The sequence below is a fragment of the Oncorhynchus mykiss genome, chromosome 26, assembly GCF_057628025.1.
Source record: "Oncorhynchus mykiss isolate SJ-2025 chromosome 26, ASM5762802v1, whole genome shotgun sequence".
Classification (NCBI taxonomy): Eukaryota; Metazoa; Chordata; class Actinopteri; order Salmoniformes; family Salmonidae; genus Oncorhynchus; species Oncorhynchus mykiss.
In genome coordinates this window covers 10,849,596-10,870,656 of record NC_143047.1, presented here as the reverse complement: position 1 = coordinate 10,870,656, position 21,061 = coordinate 10,849,596, and the positions used below count along the sequence as shown (strand labels likewise).

The following is a 21,061-nucleotide window of genomic DNA, read 5'->3' as shown; positions in this document are numbered from 1 at the left end:
CAGAAAGCCTGTACAAGACGGCTGGCCGACTGTCAACTGTACACAGTATCTGTCCATGTTGGACTTACCCGAGGCGTTCTTCAGGTAGCCGTTGGAGTCCACAGTAGTGTAACTAACATACGGTCCAGGCTGGTTCACACCAAACGGCTGCAAGATCAAAACACACACACACACACACACACACACACACACACACACACACACACACACACACACACACACACACACACACACACACACACACACACACACACACACACACACACACACACACACACACACACACACACAATTAGAGACGAACACGCATATTAGTGGATCCATTATCCCTGAAACGACTGATCTCCCACCATTTAATTCTCAACACAGACGCCAAAGTCTTAACACAGACATCTGTCCCCTTCCATGACTCGCCTCAGGAGGTTTTGGCTGTGTGTACAGAGCGTGTGCGAACCCTCCTTGACCTTTCTGAAGCCAATGGGGATCTGGGTGCAAACCCCGGCAGCTCTAAGAAGCTAGAGCTGTCCTCTGGGTGAAATAAAGCACAGGTTCCGGGCAGACTGAGAACAGGCTACAGTGAGCCTGACATCACAGCCAGCTCCATCACATCCTCTGCATTATGCAGTCCTCCCCACTGCTCCTGGTAATCCCTCAAAATGCTAATGAACGGCACAATGTGGCGAATCGGAGATGAATTTTTAAACGGTTGGGAAAAGTAAATTAGGCCTATGCTATGTAGCTTTCTCTGTGTCTTCAAGGGAGGACTGGGGAAAGTTTAGGCCTGGACAGAGTGATCGTACATGAAGTTAGTTCGCCTTCTGATTTAGAGCCTATTGTCATCTTCTGGGTGGGTTACCATAGATACCAGTCACCGATGCAGTACCACCTCTGAGCAGATTTCTGAAAGGTCCTTCTCATTGAGGCAGCCATTTACAGATATGTACTGAATTATTATTTATTTTTTTAAACGACAACCAATTTTATTCTCAAGTTGTTGCACTCCAAAGCCACATAAACGCTAGACTTCATGATACACAAGTTGCCACTAAAACGGCTTGGGATGAAATCCACTGCCCTAACAAACTGCAGTGTAGCCCTGGACTGAGTCGAGGCTGCTTGGTAAAGGATTTTCACAATTCTTGACCCACCCAACCGTTTCTCCGGGTTTCCTATCTGAGAGAGCCCTGACCTCTGTGGCCTTCATCAGCTCTACAGTGTACAGCGTACGGTTGGGAATTGCCAGGGACCTCACGATATGATATTATCGGGATACTTCGGTGCCGATAAGAAACACGAAGTGGACAAAACATGAGGAACACCCACTCTTTCCATGACATAGACGGACCAGGTGAATCCAGGTGAAAGCTATGATCCCTTATTGATGTCATCTGTTAAATCCACTTCAATCAGTGTAGATGAAAGGGAAGGAGACAGGTTAAAGAAGGATTTTTAAGCCTTGCGACATGGATTGTGCATGTGTGCTATTCCGAGGGTGAATGGGCAAGACAAAAGATTTAAGTGCCTTTGAACAGTGTATGGTAGTAGGTGCCAGATTTGAGTGCGTCAAGAATTGCAACGCTGTTGGGTTTTTTCACACTCAACAGTTCAAAGGTACTTAAATCAACGCTCAACGGTTTCCTGTGTGTATCAAGAATGTTCCATCACCCAAAGAACATCCAACCAACTTGCCACATCTGTGGGAGGCACCGAAGTCAACATGAGCCAGCTTCCCTGTGGAACGCTTGACACCTTGTAGAGTCCATGCCCCAACGAATTGAGGCTGTTCTGAGGGAAACAAGGGGTGCAACTAAATATTAGGAAGGTGTTCCTAATTTTTTGTACACTCAGTGCATGTATTGCGATTCACACGATTCCCACAGTTCCATATGTAATGCGATTCACACGATTCCCACAATTCCATATGAATTGCGATTCACATGATTCCCACAGTTCCATATGTATTGCGATTCACACGATTCCCACAGTTCCATATGTATTGCGATTCACACAATTCCCACAATTCCATATGTATTGCGATTCACACGGTTCCATATTAATTGCAATTCTCACGATTCTATATGTATTGCGATTCGATACTGTGATTTTTTTTGCTATTGGATGTTCAAACGCATTGCTCATCCTATGTCTGCTGCAGAGAGACAGAATAGAGTTTTGATCAGTCATGGAAATAAAAGGCTCCCTATTTAAAATGAAGTTGGAAAACAAGTTAGGAAGGAAACATACTGGAGTTTGGGTTCAAGTACAGCTAACGAGTGCAAAAATAATATTGCAATATTGTCAAAACGACACATCGTCAAAAAATCATATCCAATTTTTTCCATCCACCACTAGTACTGTGGGGAGACGGTTCTCTCAGCATGCCGCGGGGTGGGGGTCTGAGGAGCAGTACATGACCTAGTGGTAATATGGAGGCTGTATGATCTCTTCATTATAGGCCGATGACGCCTAATGAAGAGAGCTTTCTGTCTGCCTCGGTTTTAACAGCCTAATGAAACGCTATGGCAGGCTGCTAGAGAATGCAGCCAGGCTCCCACACCGACAGACCCTCCCACACCGACAGACCCTCCCACACCGACAGACCCTCCCACACCGACAGACCCTCCCACACCGTACAGTATTATACATTGCATGTAGGCCTATAGCTTCATCAGACTGAACAGTTGTACAGTACTGGGATTGGAAATTGAACAAAGGTTCTGTGGAAACTAAAGGGAGGTGGATAGTGATAGACAATGAGACAATAGGTGGGAAGACAGACGGACAGAAGAGGGTTAGAGTGATGGATGTGAGGGACTTAAGGAGGAGGAGAGCGGAGAAAACAGCCCAAAGCTCCAGACATGGGCTCCATCAATCACCCGGCTGAGTCAGGCAATGGTGGGGTGAGTGTGAGCGGACACACAGTGGAGAGGCAAACAACCCAAACAAACACTACGACAGGACCAGCACCAAGCCTGTCTGTCACTAGCTCTGGGGACATTTCCATTTTTAGTCATTTAGCAGACGCTCTTACAGGACCAAGATGACTGACTAGTTACAAGATAAGCCTTTTCACTCTCTCAAAAATCATTCTAGAATTTGTATTTTTTTAATTTCAATATCTCCACGGCTATCTTTTTTTCATTGCGTTACAATGCACACGCATACACAGAGACACTAGTCTTACCTTGACGTTTCCCGGGCAGTCGTTAGAACAGAGTCCACTGAGCACTGAGGTGGAGAAAAGGAAGACTGATTAATTAGCAAGCAACAGGAATTTTATTTGTCCTACACAATCCCATACAGTGTGGGAGTTGTCTGTGACTAACAACACGGCTCGATGACGGCTCGAGTTAGACACTGTACGGTTAACGTCGTCATCCCGGTAGGAAAACCCAAACTTGGTAGACATAAGATAGACCTGCAATGCTTATTTTGTTTTTTCTGTGGATGCTTATTAATGGGGAAGCTAAATAAATTAAGTCATTGCATTAACATCGAACAGCCCCCAGGATATGCAACATTTCAGGGAAGTCAGGAACCAATATACACAGTCAGTTAGGAAAGCCAAGGCTAGATTTTTCAAACAGAAATTTGCATTCTGTAGCAGTAATTACCCAAAAGTTTTGGGACACTGTAAAGTCCATGGAGAATAAGAGCACCTCCTCCCAGCTATCCACTGCATGAGGCTAGGAAAAACTACGATAATCGAGAAATTCAATAAGCATTTTTCTACGGCTGGCAATGCTTTACACCTGGCTACCCCTACCAACAGCTCTGCACCTCGCGCAGTAACTTGCCCAAGCCCCCCCCACTTGTCCTTCACCCAAATGCAGATAGCTGATGTTCTGAAAGAGCTGCAACATCTGGATCCCTAGAAATCAGCCGGGCTAGACAATCTGGACCCTCTCTTTCTAAAGTTATCCGGCAAAATTTTTGCAACCCCTATTGCTAGCCTATTCAACCTCTATTTCGTATCGTCTGAGATCCCCAAAGATTGGAAAGCTGCCCCGGTCATCCCCCTCTTCAAAGGGGGAGACACGCTAGACCCAAACTGTAAAAGACCTATATCCGTCCTGCCCTGCCTTTCTAAAGTCTTCGAAAGCCAAGTTAACAAACAGATCACCAACCATTTCGAATCCCACCGTACCTTCTCCACTATGCAATCTGGTTTCCGAGCTGGTCCTGGGTGCACCTCAGCCACGCTCAAGGTCCTAAATGATATCATAACCGCTATCGATAAAATACAGTACTGTGCAGCCGTATTCATCGACCTGGCCAAGGCTTTCGACTCTGTTAATCACCACATTCTTATCGGCAGACTCAATAGCCTTGGTTTCTCAAATGACTGCCACGCCTGGTTCAGCTACTTCTCAGACAGAGTTCAGTGTGTCAAATCGGAGGGTTTGTTGTCCGGACCTCTGGCAGTCTCTATGGGGGTGCCACAGGGTTTAATTCTCGGGCCGAGTCCTTTCTCTGTATATATCAATGTCGTCGCTCTTGCTGCTGGTGATTCTCTGATCCATCTCTATGCAGACAACAACATTCTGTGTACATCTGGCCCTTCTTTGGACACCGTGTTAACAAACCTCCAAATGAGCTTCAATGCCATACAACACTCTTTCCGTGGCCTACAACTGCTCTTAAATGCTAGTAAAACTAAATGCATGCTCTTCAACCGATTGCTGCCCGCACCCTCCCGCCCATCTAGCACCACCACTCCGGATGATTCTGACTTAGAATATGTGGACAACTACAATGGTTCCTCCTTTAAAAGTTGCGAGCTTACACCGCGGGACTTAGAGGTACCCAGCGTCATGGCTTCATTGCTCCAGGCCACCACAAGGGGGAGTTAGAGCACTCATTATGCATTTGGGACCTTCTGCACACATAGACAACAGCCACCCTCGAAGCATTGTTAGCCATCACTCCACAAAAGCAGAGCAAGGGGAACAGCTAATTCCAGGTCTCAGAGTGAGTGACGTCACTGATTGAAACGCTATGAGTGCGCACCCCGCAAACTAGCTAGCCATTTCACACCGGTTACACCCAACTTGAAGAAAATCCAAAAGTACACATTGCGAGATATTTGGCGAAATAGACAGACATGCCTATATTTCCCCCCATAGGAAACAATGGGAAGACCGCATAGTTCCAATATTATTTTTGTTGTTGACATTTTGTTGTTTACATTTGAACTATAAAGCAACGTGAGCAGGTCTCATTGCCAACAATAGAGAAGCAGGCATTGTGACGTTGAACAATAAGCTGGGAATAGAACGTTCGGAAGGCAAGTTGGTGCCACGGTGCTCAATAGAACTAATAGGAGCTGGCAGGGTGAAAAATGCACAAAAATAAGGCCTGTTTTTTCCCGATTACTTCAAAACGGCGGCCTTACCAGCTCTGTTAGGGCGAGTAAAATGGTCAGAGTGGTCTCATTTGTGTCTGGAAGTAGCTAGCCAATGTTAGCTTGGGTGCTTGACTGCCGTTGTAAGGCCAGAATGCTCAAATCAACCCTACTCCTCGACCCGAATGTCCAGTGTGCACTCCGAGAGGGAAACGGTCTGAATTTACAAAACGGACAATTTCTCTCTGAAACACCAAAATATGAATCAAATTATTTAAGCCACATTTCTTAAAATCAATCTCATTTACTATGTTATTACAAAAAAGGTTTTAAATTCTCTGGTAATAATACGGAATACTATCAAATGCTTCTCAAACATGCCCTCTGGTGGTCAAATTAGAAATAACTTGCAGTAACAGAAGAAATAGCTGAGAATTAAATGACGTGCCACAGAATGCTGCAGCAGCACGCAGGGTGTGCCACAGTATGACACAACTTTTAAAGGAGGAATCATTGTACAAATACCTTGGTGTCTGGTTAGACTGTAAACTCTCCTTCCAGACTCACATTGAGCATCTCAAATCCAAAATTAAATCTAGAGTCGGCTTCCTATATCGCAACAAAGCCTCCGTCACCCATGCTGCCAAACATACCCTCGTAAAACTGACTATCCTACCGATCCTTGACTTCGGCAATGTCATTTACAAAATAGCCTCCAACACTCTACTCAGCAAATTGGATGTAGTCTATCACAGTGCCATCCGTTTTGTCACCAAAGCCCCATATACTACCCACCACTGCGACCTTTATGCTCTCGTTGGCTGGCCTTCGCTACATATTCGTCGCAAAAACCCACTGGCTCCAGGTCATCCATAAGTTTTTGCTAGGTAAAGCCCTGCCTTATCTCAGTTCACTGGTCACCATAGCAACACCCACCCGTCGCACGCACTCCAGCAGGTATATTTCACGGGTCATCCCCAAAGCCAACACATTCTTTGGCTGCCTTTCCTTCCAGTTCTCTGCTGCCAATGACTGGAACAAATTGCAAAAATCACTGAAGCTGGAGACTTATATCTCCCTCTCTAACTTTAAGCATCAGCTGTCAGAGCAACTTACCGATCATTGCACCTGTACACAGCCCATCTGTAAATAGCCCACCCAACTACCCCATTCCATATTTATTATTATTTTTTTGCTCTTTTGCACCCCAGTATCTCTATTTGCACATCATCATCTACACATCTATCACTCCAGTGTTAATGCCAAATTGTAATTATTTTGCCACTAAGGCCTACTTATTGCCTTACCTCCCTAATCTTACTACATTTGCACACACTGTACATATATTTTTCTATTGTGTTATTGACTGTATGTTTGTTTATCCCATGCGTAACTCTGTGTTGTTGTTTCTGTCGCACTGCTTTGCTTTATCTTGGCCAGGTCGCAGTTGTAAATGAGAACTTGTTCTCAACTGGCTTACCTGGTTAAACAAAAAAGGTGAAATATAATTATTTTTTAAATGTAATTGCACTGTAAATAAAATAGGAAAAAATACCAAGAGAAGAAAAAAAATATATTGGTAATAAAATAAACACAGAAAATAAATGAGCTCAATAATAAGCTGCAGGGGAAGTGTATTTGGGTATTTGTGTGCATATGGAGCAGCAAGGAAAAAAAATCCTGAATTCTTAAATCAGCAATAAGAGGAATTAATATATTAGCATACTAATTGGCTGGCGCTGGTAATTTGCACATTGAAGTTGAGCTGCTGAATACTTCTTTAATTAGGATCTACCATCATGCATCCTGTACTGCTGCTGCTCACTGACTGGACTCCTTAATGCAGATAAACAAACAACCCCACTCAAAAGTAAAACACATGAAAGTCATTCCTCTTTAGTGCCGCTACTAGGCTTAGTCCCAGAAACCGACCATCACTGTTGGACCGTGTAGCCGTGCCGTATGGAACTGAAGGACGTGTTTCGTGTTATCCAATTGGTAGTTACATTCTTGTCACATCGCTGCAACTTCAGTACGGACCTGTGACAGGCGAAGGTAGAGAGCCGTGCGTCCTCCGAAGCACGATCCTGCCAAGCCACACTGCTTCTTGACACACTACTCGCTGAACCCGGAAGCCAACCGCACCAAGGTGTCAGAGGAAACACCGTACGCCAGGCAACAGTGTTAGCATGCATGCTCCCGGCCCGCCACAGGAGTCGCTAGAGCGCGATGGTACAAGGACATCCCTGCCGGCAAAACCCTCCCCTAACCCGGACGACGCTGGGCCAACTGTGCGTCGCCTCATGGGTCTCCCGGTCACGGCCGGCTGCGACACAGCCCGGGATCAAACCCGGATCTGTAGTGACGCCAAGCACTGCAATGCCTTAGACCGCTGCGCCACTCGGGAGGCCCTGAGATGAGGCCCTTTGACCTCCACGTGGAGATATTCGTTGGGTTATATATATATACCTCTGTGGTCGATGGGATCGATACTGCCCACGTTGAAAGGTATATGTTCTGCTGCTGCTGATTTCATCGGTTACAGCCCTAAACAGGACATGAGAATACAGATATCTATCTGATCAAACACTGACCTGGGCCCGGTTTCCCAAAAGGATCTTAAGGCTACGTTCATTGTTGAAACCATTGAACTCAATTGTTCTAACGATTAACTTAGCCTTAACATGCTTCTGGGAAACCGGGGCCTGGGATCAGGTCTAACACCTGTCAGCCGTGTGCAGAGGACAGAGCAGGTCACTAGATCATAAAACGCTGGGCCTCTAAACCCAGAAGGGTGTTTCTGTTTTGCTCATTGAAAACCATGCGCAATACTGACCCAGTCTCTGCTTGGGTTGAACCGATCTCATATAGCTAAGGCTATCCTCTCCAAATTCATTTTGATTTTTGGAACTTGTATTACTATTCTCAGCATGCCAAGTTCCCAGAACGCCAAGTTAATTCCAATCCACACTGACCCATGGTGTAGAGGTTGGATTACAAACGCCTTCTCTTTCTAAGTGTTCATAACAAAGATGTGATCCCGAGTCACTCGTGGCCACTATAAAGAGGAGCAAGTGCAACATCTTCTCTGGCTTGTTTAAAGGACTATGGGGACTGTGATCGTGTGGTGCCGTAAATTGGTTAGTAGAATGGGTAAATCCAATCAATGGCGCTGACATAGAGACTCCATAAAGTGCCTGACGCAGGCAGTGATGCGTGGCTCGGGGAGAGAGACCGAGACGGGGAGCGTGCCTCGCCGCTGTCCTTCACGAATCACTGGCCATGCTTCTACTGCTCCAGGATGTGAATGCTTCTCTGTGTGCTAGGATAGACAACTCTCCCTCTCTGACTCTCACAGAGCAACCCCCCCCTGCCTTCTAAGAACCCGGTCTTACTTCACAGCTCGCTTTTTCTCTTTTGTTGTCATTCATTAAACTCGCACGCAACAGGTAGCAAAGTAAGGGTCACATACAGACCTGGGACCGCTAACACAGTAAGTATTCAGGGTTTATCCAGAAATCCACAACTGTGCACACAGACGCTGGTCTGCTGCCTCTACTCTGTTGGATAGAGCTATTTGTCAGAGGGAGCTGCGACAAGGGCAATGTCAATGCTGTCGGCAGCTCCCCAGCAGGACTTGCCCACTGACGTGGAGGATGAAATGGTATGTCAGTGTATTCTGCCTGCGTACGCCTGGGCCTGTCTACTAGTGTGTGTTTGTGTTCTTTGTGTGCACAGATGTAGGATCTTAATTTGATTCAGTTTGCTACAGCAGGAAAATAATCCTGCAGCAACAGGAAATGTGAATTATTATGTGGATCATATTTAATGGACATTGTTGTAGGGGTTACTACAGTTTACATTAGGGCAAATCAAGTATGACATTTCTAAGTGGAAATGACAAACTTTTAGAAGCCTTTTTAAAACTCAAATACACGACACGTTTGCATTCTCAGCAGCACAATAGTGATCAAATTAAGATCCCCCATCTGTAAAAAGTGACTGTAGAGAGTGAGTGCCCTCTAATGATATGCCAGTCTAGAGTGAAGTGTGGGACATACAGAACTCACAGGGTCGGGCTAAGAGAGCAGCTTTAGAGGAGAATAAATAAACATTCAAAAGACCTGATAAAATGTTTTTGATGAGCTTTTTATGGATTCATCTGATGGATAATGCGCTTCTTTATTGCCAGGGCTTTGTCCAAGAGCTTCATATAGCCTATAGTAGAGATAAGGGATTCTAAACACTGCAAACTATGACATCTTCAAGAGGGCTTCACATAATTCTCAACAGACATTCACTGAGGCATTTGGAGAGAAGACTTTTGGGTTTATTGAATGTCTATGCCTGCGAGGGACCATGCAGCAGAATGAGAACTTCGCTATCTCAGTTGCTGGCTGTCGCCATGAGTTAGGTGGGATTTCTTGTGGTGTTAGGATGTATGTCACACTGCTATCATGCTGCAATGTTTTAAGAGGTGGCATGTAGCTACTTTGCCGTCAGGCCGGTGCATGGGCTGTAGACTTATCAGACAGACGGGTTGATAAGGGAATGAGGGTCCGGTTCATCGCTCCGCCTCATTGAGCAGAACACCAAGCATGGCTCGGAGGAAATACCATCATGTGCACAAGCGCGCGCACACATGCATGCGCGCACACACACACACACACAATCGCACACACACAGATGAGGACAGCTGTCTGAGCTTTCTCTGACATCCTAATGAGAGCAGTAGGAGATGCCCTCCCTCTGTTCTTGGCTGCATCAGTTTGACCTGAAATCAGACAGCACCATAATTCAGAGCTGCACAGTGCTGTTGATGTGCTCTGAATGAGACTCTGTTCCATGACTGTAGAGTGGAGCTAACAAAACAGCAGGGTACATGCATCAGAGTCGGTAGCTGATCTGGGTTGACAACTGCCTTCCCAGGTCCAACGGTCCAAATCCTCCACCAGTCCAGTCCCTCCAGATCCTACCCATCTGGGTGTTGTCTGACGGCTCCCACATTTAAATCGCCTTCGCATCATCATCATAAAAAAATAAATCCATAGGGAACCATGGAAACCGAGCCAACGTCACAAGAAAAGAAGAGCCACTCCAAGCTGTCAGATGACGTCACACACGGAGCTGGGCTGGCTGCCTCTTGACAGGGGGAAGACATGTCATGTCACCACGCCACGCCAGTGGCTACAAATTTCAATCAATGAGCAATCTTACACTGACAGCTGAGCAGTCCGAGGTGCTGCTTTCCTTTTCCTCAAGGCCTAATCTGGGCTGGTGCTGACCCTAGGCTTCTTGTCTGCCAGACAGGCAGTGACACACATTTACATTGACATTTTAGTCATTTAGCAGACTCTCTTATCCTGAGCGACTTACAGGCGCAATTAGGGTGAAGTGCCTTGCTCAAGGGCACAGGCAGATTTTTCACCTAGTCGGGTCGGGGATTTGAACCAGCGACCTTTTCTTTCACTGGCCCAATGCTCTTAACTGGTAGGCTACCTGCCGCCACACACACACAATCATAACGCATGCACGCACACAGTCTTTCTACCCACTGCTCATTCATAGTTGAGTAATCCACGAAGGAAGTGTGTGTGTGTGTGTGTGTGTGTGTGTGTGTGTGTGCATAATGTCAATCTCCTCCAAGACGGTTTTGAAGTCTAGTTATCTGTCATGTCGGACTGATCTAATGGTAAGTCATGGTCATACCTCGCCTGCTGCTCTGACATCATTCAACTACCTTTGTTTGAGGCTTATTTGAAGGACACGCTTTAGCTGTCAATCATCTGCAGGCTGCAGACGTGAAATGAAATATTCCATCTGTACTCCCGGAGATGTATTATATTTGAGGGTGGTGGAGTAGACAGAAGACCTTTAAGACCAAAGTGAACAGATGACTACTGGACATGGGAGAATAGTTTACTTCAGCAAAATGATAACACTGGAAGTACTTTCAAAGTTGTGTCAGATTGACAGCTATTGGAGAGGGGAAACACAGTAATCAATATATTTTTATACTATATCCTTGTTTTCCAAATCTTCTTCTCACATTTGATATTTGCCTGTTTGAGCCCTTCACACATGTGCTGCCTATCTCAGTTTAATTCTGTATACTTTAATTCACCACTCGACATTACACACCAAATGCAGAATTAACCAATAAACCAGCAGGGAAACCTCCAGAAATATGGACTTGTGTCTTGAAATTCCAAAAGAGAGCGAAGAGCAATGTCTCTATGAAAGCTCCCTCATCTGTTGAGCTGAATTAAAATGTGAGCGAGGGCGGATACTTCCTGACTGACAGCTTGGCAGAGGCGGAGAGAGAAAGGGAAAGGAGGATGTGTACTGGACTAAACAAAGCCTGCAGATGTTCCTCAATGCAGCGAATCTGCATCTCAACTCGAGAGGAGGAGAACGTAAATCAGCTCACATTGTTCTGGTCGGTCCGTCACACACACACAACATCTCTGCAACCCCTTTCTAACGTTTCTACTTTGACTCTCAATGTCTCTGTCTTTTTATGAATCACCTGGTAGATCATGGGGGATTTGACTGCTGAACTCGGCTAGTTCAGTGTAGTAAATACTTGTAACATTGTATGAGCAGTGCCACACTGCCTATTTCTTCAGTCAAAACAGATCTCTGACTTTCTGTGATAGACGGATCCTGGTCTCCCCTAACGGCTGAGAATCATCTTCCCTGGGTCCCGGTGTGACGCTCAGCTACCTGATTAACTCCCCTAATTGAAGGGCCAGTTTGAGTTAACACTGGCCTCAATGAGGCAGTAATTAGAGCCAGTTTTATAGGCCAGGGGTCGTCAAACTTTTCTTGCCATCAAACTTTTCTTGCCCAGGGACCCCCATTGTGCGTTTGTTCAAAATCATCAGGTGAATGATAATTGCAAAGGAGAAGTAATCTACATTTAAAAATGAATAGATTTGGAAAATCGTTTTTCATTATTATAATTGGGAAGCTTACACTGTAACATAGCCTATTAGATAGAAAGGTACAGTAACTCCAAACACATTTTCACTAAGAGCAGCTGTTTAGCTGGTTACACAAATTGGTGCAAAAATTGGCCCAGCGCCACCTCAGTTAGAGGAGGTTTTGGCTTTACTTGGCTTATCGTGCACTAGCGACTCCTTGTGTCAACTGCGTTTATTTTCAGCAAACTTAACATGTGTAAATATTTGTATGAAGATACCAAGATTCAACAACTGAGACATAAACTGAACAAGTTCCACAGACATGTGACTAACATAAATTTAATAATGTGTCCCTGAACAAAGGGTTGAGGTCAAAATCAAAAGTAACAGTAAGTATTTGGTGTGGCCACCAGCTGCCTTAAGTACTGCCGTGCATCTCCTGATCATGGACTGCACCAGATTTGCCCGTTCTTGCTGTGAGATGTTTCCCCACTCTTCCACCAAGGCACCTGCAAGTTCCCAGACATTTCTGGTTGGAATGGCCCTAACCCTCACCCTCCGATCCAACAGGTCCCAGACGTGCTCAAAGTGATTGAGTTCCGGGCTCTTCGCTGGCCATGGCAGAATACTGACATTCCTGTCTTGCAGGAAATCACGCACAGAATAAGCAGTATGGCTGGTGGCATTGTCATGTCAGAATGAGCCTGCAGGAAGGGTGCCACATGAGGGAGGAGGATGTCTTTCCTGTAACACACAGCATTGAGATTGCCTGCAATGACAACAAGCTCTGTCCAATGATGCTGTGACACACTGTCCCAGATCATGACGGACCCTCCACCTCGATCCCGCTCCAGAGTACAGGCCTCGGTGTAACGCTCATTCCTTTGACCATAAATGCGAATCCGACCATCACCCCTGGTGAGACAAAACCAAGACTCGTCAGTGAAGAGCACTTTTTGCCAGTCCTGTCTGGTCCAGCGACGGTGGGTTTATGGCCATAGGCGACGTTGTTGCCGGTGATGTCTGGTGAGGACCTGCCTTACAACAGGCCTACAAGCCCTCAGTCCAGCCTCTCTCAGCCTAATGCAGACAGTCCAAGCACTGATGGAGGGATTGTGCGTTCCTGGTGTAACTCGGGCAGTTGTTGTTGCCATCCTGTACCTGTCCCGCAGGTGTGATGTTCGGATGTGCCGATCCTGTGCAGGTGTTGTTACACGTGGTTTGCCACTTTGAGGACGATCAGCTGTCCATCCTGTTTCCCTGTAGCGCTGTCTTAGTACGGACATGGCAATTTATTGCCCTGGCCACATCTGCAGTCATCATGCCTCCTTGCAGCATGCCTAAGGCACGTTCATGCAGATGAGAAGGGACCCTGGGCATCTTTCTTTTGGTGTTTTCCAGAGTCAGTATAAAGGCCTCTTTAGTGTCCAAAGTTTTCATAACTGTGACCTTAATTGCCTACGTCTGTAAGCTGTCAGTGTCTTAACGACCATTCCACAGGTGCATGTTCATTAATTGTTACTTGAACAAGCGTGGGAAACAGTGTTTAAACCCTTTACAATGAAGATCTGTGAAGTTACTTGGATTTTTAAGAATTAACTTTGAAAGACAGGGTCCTGAAAAAGGGTCGTTTACACACACACACACACACACACACACACACACACACACACACACACACACACACACACACAATTAGGGACGAACACGCATATTAGTGGATCCAACTCCTGTGTTCCAATGGCACGTTGTGTTAGCTAATCCAAGTTCATCATTTTAAAAAGCTAATTGATCATTAGAAAAACATTTAGCAATTATCTGAAAACTGTTGTTCTGATTAAAGAAGCAATAAAACTGGCCTTCTTTAGACTAGATGAGTATCTGGATCATTTGGCTACCTACCGGGGAGGTTAACCCACTGTTCCTAGGCCGTCGTTGTAAATAAGAATTTGTTCTTAACTGACTTGCCTAGTTAAATAGAGGTGAAATACATTTTAAAAAATCTGCATTTGTGGGTTCAATTACAGGCTCAAAATGGCCGGAAACAAAGTACTTTCTTCTGAAACTCGTCAGTCTATTCTTGTGAGAAATGAAGGGTATTCCATGAGAGAAATTGCCAAGTAGCAGAAGATCTGGTACAATGCTGTGTACTACTCCCTTCACAGAACAGCACAAACTGTCTCCAACCAGAATAGAAAGAGTAGTGGGAGGCCCCGGTGCACAACTGAGCAAGAGAACAAGTACATTAGAGTGTCTAGTTTGAGAAACAGACGCCTCACAAGTCCTCAACTGGCAGCTTCATTAAATAGTACCCACAAAACACCAGTCTCAACATCAACAGTGAAGAGGCGACTCTGGGATGCTTGCCTTCCAGGCAGAGTTGCAAAGAAAAAGACATCTCAGACTGGCCAATAAAAAGAAAAGATTAAGATGGGCAAACCAGTAGACCAGCAGACCAGTGACCTGCAGAGCACCGGGCGCTGGCACGTTAACCATAATAGCACCGGAGCCTCAGGAACCAGAGGCGGGCGCCGTTTGAAGATGAGTTTAAATAGATCAATCCTGGGCCTAGGCTGGCCACTGAATACAGAAATGAGCTGTGTCTCTGGGTCCCACCCTGGGCCATATCTTATCATTTCATCCCGCAAGTGACCCAGACTTAAAGTCAATACCACAGCGAGGCCGCTCGATAAGAGCTCAGGGGATCTGAAGCCGACGGAAAGCAGCCCCCGTCACCAGGGGGGGCCGCCACCTCCTGATGTACAACACACCAACAAGGGGAGGAGGGTGGGGTTGCTCGGGTCTGAGCCTTGTCAAAAGTCACCTTATGGACTGGCAGCAACAAAACCCCATCCATTATTGATTGCATGTTGGTAGAACCCCAGAAACTGTCATCCTGAATGGACTTCCATTAGGCCAGATCACCTGCTCCTCTTCCATCAATGTCCACCTTCTTCAATGTTCAACACTGACAAGTCTGTCAATCAATCCCAACCTTAAATTCCTTCACATGTTCCCGTTCCCTCCCTCTCTAACCCTGACACCGTCACTCTGTTCACCACAACAACACAGTCAGACTGTGAGTGAACCCCGGGTCCATCTTCCCTCTGCACCCAATCACAGTTTACCTACCCATAATCCTTCTAAACACCTCCGACCATTACTACGTTCACATGCTTTCTTCCAGCTGAGGGCTGGGCGGGAAGGAAGACGCGGCTCGTGTTTCAAACAGTCACAGCCGAATTGCGAGACAGCAGAGTTTGCTCTGCATGCCCACCAGTGTGTGGAGAGGATATCCACACTGCGCTGAGCGCTCTAGCAGACGGGAGGAGTACGTTAGAGCAATAGGCGGACGGCGCTCGTCTCTCTGGGTTCACGGCGTGCGTCGTCAAGAGGCGCATGCACAACGCAGCAGGCCACTTGACGTGTACTGTACGCCACAGCAGGAGAAAGAGGGCACAGGCAGCCTGGGAGCAGTTTGAGATTCATAGTTAATTACCAGAGTGCTTCCTCCATCTCCGGGCCACTTGACAACTTCAGCACACTCCTTATCTATCAGTGCTTTACTGAAGAGAAACAACCAACAGCTCAGAAAAGAGAAGTGGAAAAATCCTCCTGGGGTCAGTCGTGTGAGTTGAGGGAGTGTATGTGTGCAAGTCAGTCTCCGTGTCTGGGCCTGATGTTATAGGCAGAGGAGCAGTCATAGCTAAAAAAAAAGCCCACCAGTGGGGCTGTGAGGGAGAGAAGGGACGAGAGAATGAAGGAGAAGAAAATAAGTGCTTTTCCTTTAATTAAAACCCAGCAGGCAGAATAAAAATGGCATGAAAGTAGCTTTTTAGGGGACACTTTCCGTTTTCCAAAAATGTCAGCTTCCCAAATGTCCGCCATCACTACAGCCACACTGCTACTTTTTCTTATAGGTTGGGGAGGGGAGCCACACAGAGGAATGGAGGTGAGGAGTTCAGTTAAAACACCCAAAGGATGCTGGGAGATGCATGCCCTGCAGTCATTCGTGTTTGTATCGATGCGTGTGCTGTTGTCTAATGCAAACTAATAGGGATGTAGCCTGCAGTCAACGGAGCGTATGCACCGCTGCCGACTCTTGTCTCAGGGAATGAGGACGTCCTTGTGATATCCTGAAAACAGTCCGATAGAAAAAAAACTCCTGTGCTCTTCTTCGCCCCCCCCCCTTATGTTGAGAGGAGTGCATTAAAAAAACAAAACTTTTATGCAGTGGGGAAAAGGGGAGATTCACATTAAAATGTTCAAAACAGAACTGTCGAGTCTAAACAGAACTGGAGAGAAACAAAGGCATGCACACAGAAAAGGAATACAATGCATGCATACATACAAATGTGGATGTTCACAAACATGGACTCATGCGCGCGAGCGCACACACACACACACACACACGCGCGCGCGGTAACTGCAGAAGGTGAAAAGTTCCGACTCACCAATCACTTTGACGAAGTACGCGTCGGCTTCAAAGTTGTTCTTCAAAGCGTGGATGATGAAGCCCTCTTTCCCCTCCTCTTTGCTGAGCACGATCATATCCAATATTCCCTGCAAATGAGAAATGGTAATACATGACGGACAAAAGGAACCGGGGGCAAAGCTTCCTTTGACGGTCTCTTCTGATGTACCACTTCATCCCCGTTATAAACGGAGGACAAATCCTCCATTACAGCAGTTATCTGCACTTCTCTCACACGCTCTCTGTCAGGGAATTACAGAGAAAATGAGCCAACTCCCAGAGACAGGAGATGGATACCTACTCCCTCCACTGAAACGATGAGACAGGGTATACCGCACTAAAACACACGTCATAAATAAATCCCACAGCCAAAACAAACACATTGATTATGTAAACTCTAAGAAGGCCGTCTTGGACGCGGCAATGAAGGAGAGGGATGCCAGGAGGCAGGCAGTGACGGAGTGAAGTCAGAGCGAGACAGCGCTCTCACGGAGAAGGATGGGGACTGAGGAGTGGAGGAAAACTTTGACTAAATAAGCTGTCCCAGATGGTGAATCTTGGGCAGGATGAAAGCTACGTGTGTGTTTAAAGATTTTAAAAAAGACCACCAGATTTGAGATGCAGCCGAGCCCCACTCTCCAAATCTCCTGAAGAGCTGTTGGGCCCCAACCTGTCTTATCTACACACCTCGTCCACACACATCTCATCTCAGAGGGGGGCTGTGCTGTGAGCTGATTGGGCTCCTAGGGGGACAATGACCGCGCTCCGTCTGTCAGGCCCTGTCGCTACACTGTGCCAGGGCCGGGCTCGCATCCTGCGCTAGTCGTGCCCTGCAGTGACATGCTCGTCTTGGCACACCCTTCCGTCGGCCCAGAGTGGGATTAGGAGAGAGATGCTGCTCTAATCTGCAGGCCAGCGTGGGAGAGAGTGCCTCATGAGCGTGCCATTTCCAGCCTCGGCTGAAGCCTCTCAGGGAGACTGTTGTCAAAAGAGGATCCAAGGCCACCCACAAACAGGACAATTAACAAGACTAACCATACTGGAAGATGCATTGAAAAGAGCCAATTCTTGCAGACATAATGAAAAACACTCCCAATGGATTTCTGTGCCATTCAAATTTGGAATTTGTGGGGGTTGTCATACAAATTGAAACAAAATCCTACTAAACTCTGCTCTGCGATGATATAAATTAGACTACATGACAAACTTGACTGTCAGGGTGATCTAACCTGCCCTATCCACAGCTGCGGGTGGGATCTAGACTACAAGACAGAGAGAAAAACAGCTATCCTAAAGTGATTGACAGCGGCTAGTCTGCCAGTTTCCTAGTAACAACTCCGCTGCTGGTTAATGATGAGACGCGAGAGCCCGAGGTCACCATTGGTCTTCCTTTAAAAAAAAAATCAGCAGAGCTGTTGGTTGTGTGACAGCGTCAAGGCGTGAAGAGGGAAGCCTGGGCTAATTCGAGAGAAAGAGAGCGAGAGAGTGGAGGAGAGGTTGAGAGGAAAGAGGAATAGAGGGATGTGCTCACATCCTCATAGATGTCGAAGAAGGTGGCCACGGCGGCCCCGGGGATGGCCCCCAGGTCAGACTGGTCCCAGTGGACACGAAACATGCGGCCCACATCCTTACAGCTGGCGTTGTCACACGGAACATTCTCCAGGAGGAAGGCCTGCTGACCACTACAACACAGAGGAGAGAGGGGGAGAGATGCCGTTAGGGACTGTACAAACACATCCTGCGTTAAAATCGATGGATACTGTACACACACGGAAAGGAACACAGACAAGGTCGGACAAAACAACAGAGGAAAGTAGTCATCGAAAGAGGCTTCAACATAAGTGATCAGAGCTGAAAATTGACTAGAGCAGGGTTGTCAAACTCATTTTGCCCCAGGGGCCGCATTTGGTCTTCACCGAGGTCTGGAGTGCCACACTGAAAAATGTGTTATATTTCCTCGCCGTCAAAATTAGCTAAAATTAGTCCTCTAGCCATCCTTTTGGGAATGTTTTATATTCCCCCTACTGCCTTCCATTTTGGTGATTTTAAGCGAGCTGGACACAGTAAAGAAACTGTATGCATGTAGGTCCATTATCATTCCTATTGGAATTGGGCTGATTGGGCTGTACGTTTGGCTCCCCTGGACAATGTATCCTCTGCGACAACTTACACACAGAAGATATCGCTGTGTATCGACTATAAAACACACTCATCAATTAGTGAAGCAATACCCAAATGAAAACACAAGTGCGGTAAAACATGTAGAATTACACAGAAAACAGAGAATGGGAGCAACGACACAACAGAGACCTGGGCAGAAAATACTCAGCTAATAGGCAATTAGTAGCACTGTACAATTACGTCGGAGATACAAACATGAGACTTATTTCAATCCATTTGAATGGAGGGGGGGGGGGGGGGGGGTGTAGAACTCCAGACTGTATTGAATAGGGAAATAGTTTGGTTGCAGAGCTTTCATTTCCACACCATTATCCAACATTTGTTAGAGGTGTGTTTTTTTTCCCTTTCTTCTTTCCTGTACCCATTTTCTGTCGAGACGGTTACCCGTGTATACGGAGTGATCAGGAGTGTCGAAATGGAGCAAGCCTAAAAATAGAATCAGCATGAAAATGTTCTCATTTTCCGCCTGTCTTTTCCTTCCATTCTCTCTCCCCCTCTCCGTCTTGAGCATTGAAGGGAGCGAACCAGCGGCTATGTGGCTGATAGAAACTCTCACCCTCGAGGACGGCTTGTCAGTGTGTGTGTGTGTGTGTGTGTGTGTGTGTTGAGAGACAAGGTATGAGTGAAAATGTGTTTCCACCTTTGTGTGTCGCAGAAATACTGAGAAATGTGACACCGCAACGAGGTTCCATTGGTATGCTCAACACAGAGCCTAGCGCGATGGAGAGAGATCAACAAACTTGGAGATGGAAGACAGTCTCCCACTCCGACACACACACACACCAAAGCATGTCCTTCCACATTATGAAGCCAGAGGACAAACTCACACATTCCCTATATGCCCAGTCTCTCTCTACTCCCACCAGGACACACACGTCTCTATATTAATTTTACCAGAACAAAAAAAGCACAGCTTCTATCAGACTGAGAGGACCTTGAGACCAAGCTGCTGAAATAACAACCTGCTGTACTTCCAGTACGGAGCCGTCGTCTACCAGCCACTTCGGAAGGGATTGGAAGGATAGGTGAAATTACACATGTAGTGAAGGTTTGCTTTTGACTTCTCTTGTCAGTCAATATGGCCATTTGCATTTTCCTCTCCAACACACCGCATTAGCCTTTAAATTGTTAGAATAACCATCCAGAACTTTCTATTAACATCAGATGTTAAACTAAAAGAAGTCTGAGCAACACAAGGCACTGTCTGGACACAGATTGAAGTCACAAATTGGTCATCAAACTGTTCACTTGAATGATTGACCCGTCATAAAGGCTTTGATGTGCCAAATTCATTAGGGCGTGTGGTGTCACTCCCAATGTGTGGCATGACTAGGTCTAACTAATGCCACTCTGGAGTGGCACCACACGCCCTAATGAATTTGGCACATCAAAGCCTTTATGACGGGTCTATCGTTCAAGTGAACAGTTTGACGCATTACCGTACATCTGAATGCCCATGTTCTGTGCAGCTCACAGAATCTCACGCCTGATACAGGGTTAGAAATGTGGTTGAGGACCTTTTGGCTGTAAAAGCCTAACACAAAAAGGGTATTTTTCCCTCATTCCAAATCGGATAAGGCAGACAACGGTCTGGAATTGTCCCCTGTGGATGCCAGTCTGAGTGAATGCCCCCAGTGCCCAGCCTTCAGGGGTGGGCACAGAGACCTGCAGAGAGGACTGTTACTACACACACACACTCATGTGGACATGCATCCTTCCACAGCTAACCAAATACACACACCGTGTCCTGTTGGAGACAAGGATTCCTTCTAGCTTCCAAGTGGTTAACCACATCAAGCCCAACACCTCCTAGAACAGCATCCTGGGTAAATACAATTCAGCACTCTTGTCAGAAAGAGATTTCCTTGGGAGGACACTCAATCAGTAATATCTATTTGCAATTGGATGAAAGTTCTAAGATTCTGTCTTTGATCGTATCTTCACCCCATAATCAGCCCCACGTCTCAATCGAACTGATGCCTGTGCTTATCGATCTCCTCTGTACAGCTAACGATAGCGTGTGTTGCGTCAGGAGAGTGATGCTGGCATTTAAAGAGTTTCAGGCTGAACGGTAGCGAGAGCACCCATTGTTATTTAACGCTGTGTGGGTGAGTGTGTGTTCTCGCTCTCTGGGCC

General features: G+C 46.4%; 1 protein-coding gene across 3 annotated transcripts in view; it reads right to left on the bottom strand.

Annotated features, from left to right (window-relative positions):
* The window catches only part of itfg1 (integrin alpha FG-GAP repeat containing 1), a 118,956-nt gene that overhangs the window by 27,994 nt on the left and 69,901 nt on the right, over positions 1–21,061 (bottom strand). For 2 of the 3 annotated variants that reach the window (XR_016492228.1, XM_036963415.2), the window contains exons 11-14: positions 18,276–18,426; positions 16,725–16,833; positions 3,185–3,228; positions 69–147 (exon numbers count right to left, since the gene is read on the bottom strand). Coding sequence is in view for 2 of the 3 variants with exons in the window: in XM_036963415.2 (XP_036819310.2) it covers positions 69–147; positions 3,185–3,228; positions 16,725–16,833; positions 18,276–18,426 (383 nt within the window). In the remaining variant the exon portion in view is untranslated. The remainder of the gene's footprint in view (positions 1–68; positions 148–3,184; positions 3,229–16,724; positions 16,834–18,275; positions 18,427–21,061) is intronic. The other variant, XM_090222116.1, reaches the window with a different exon arrangement.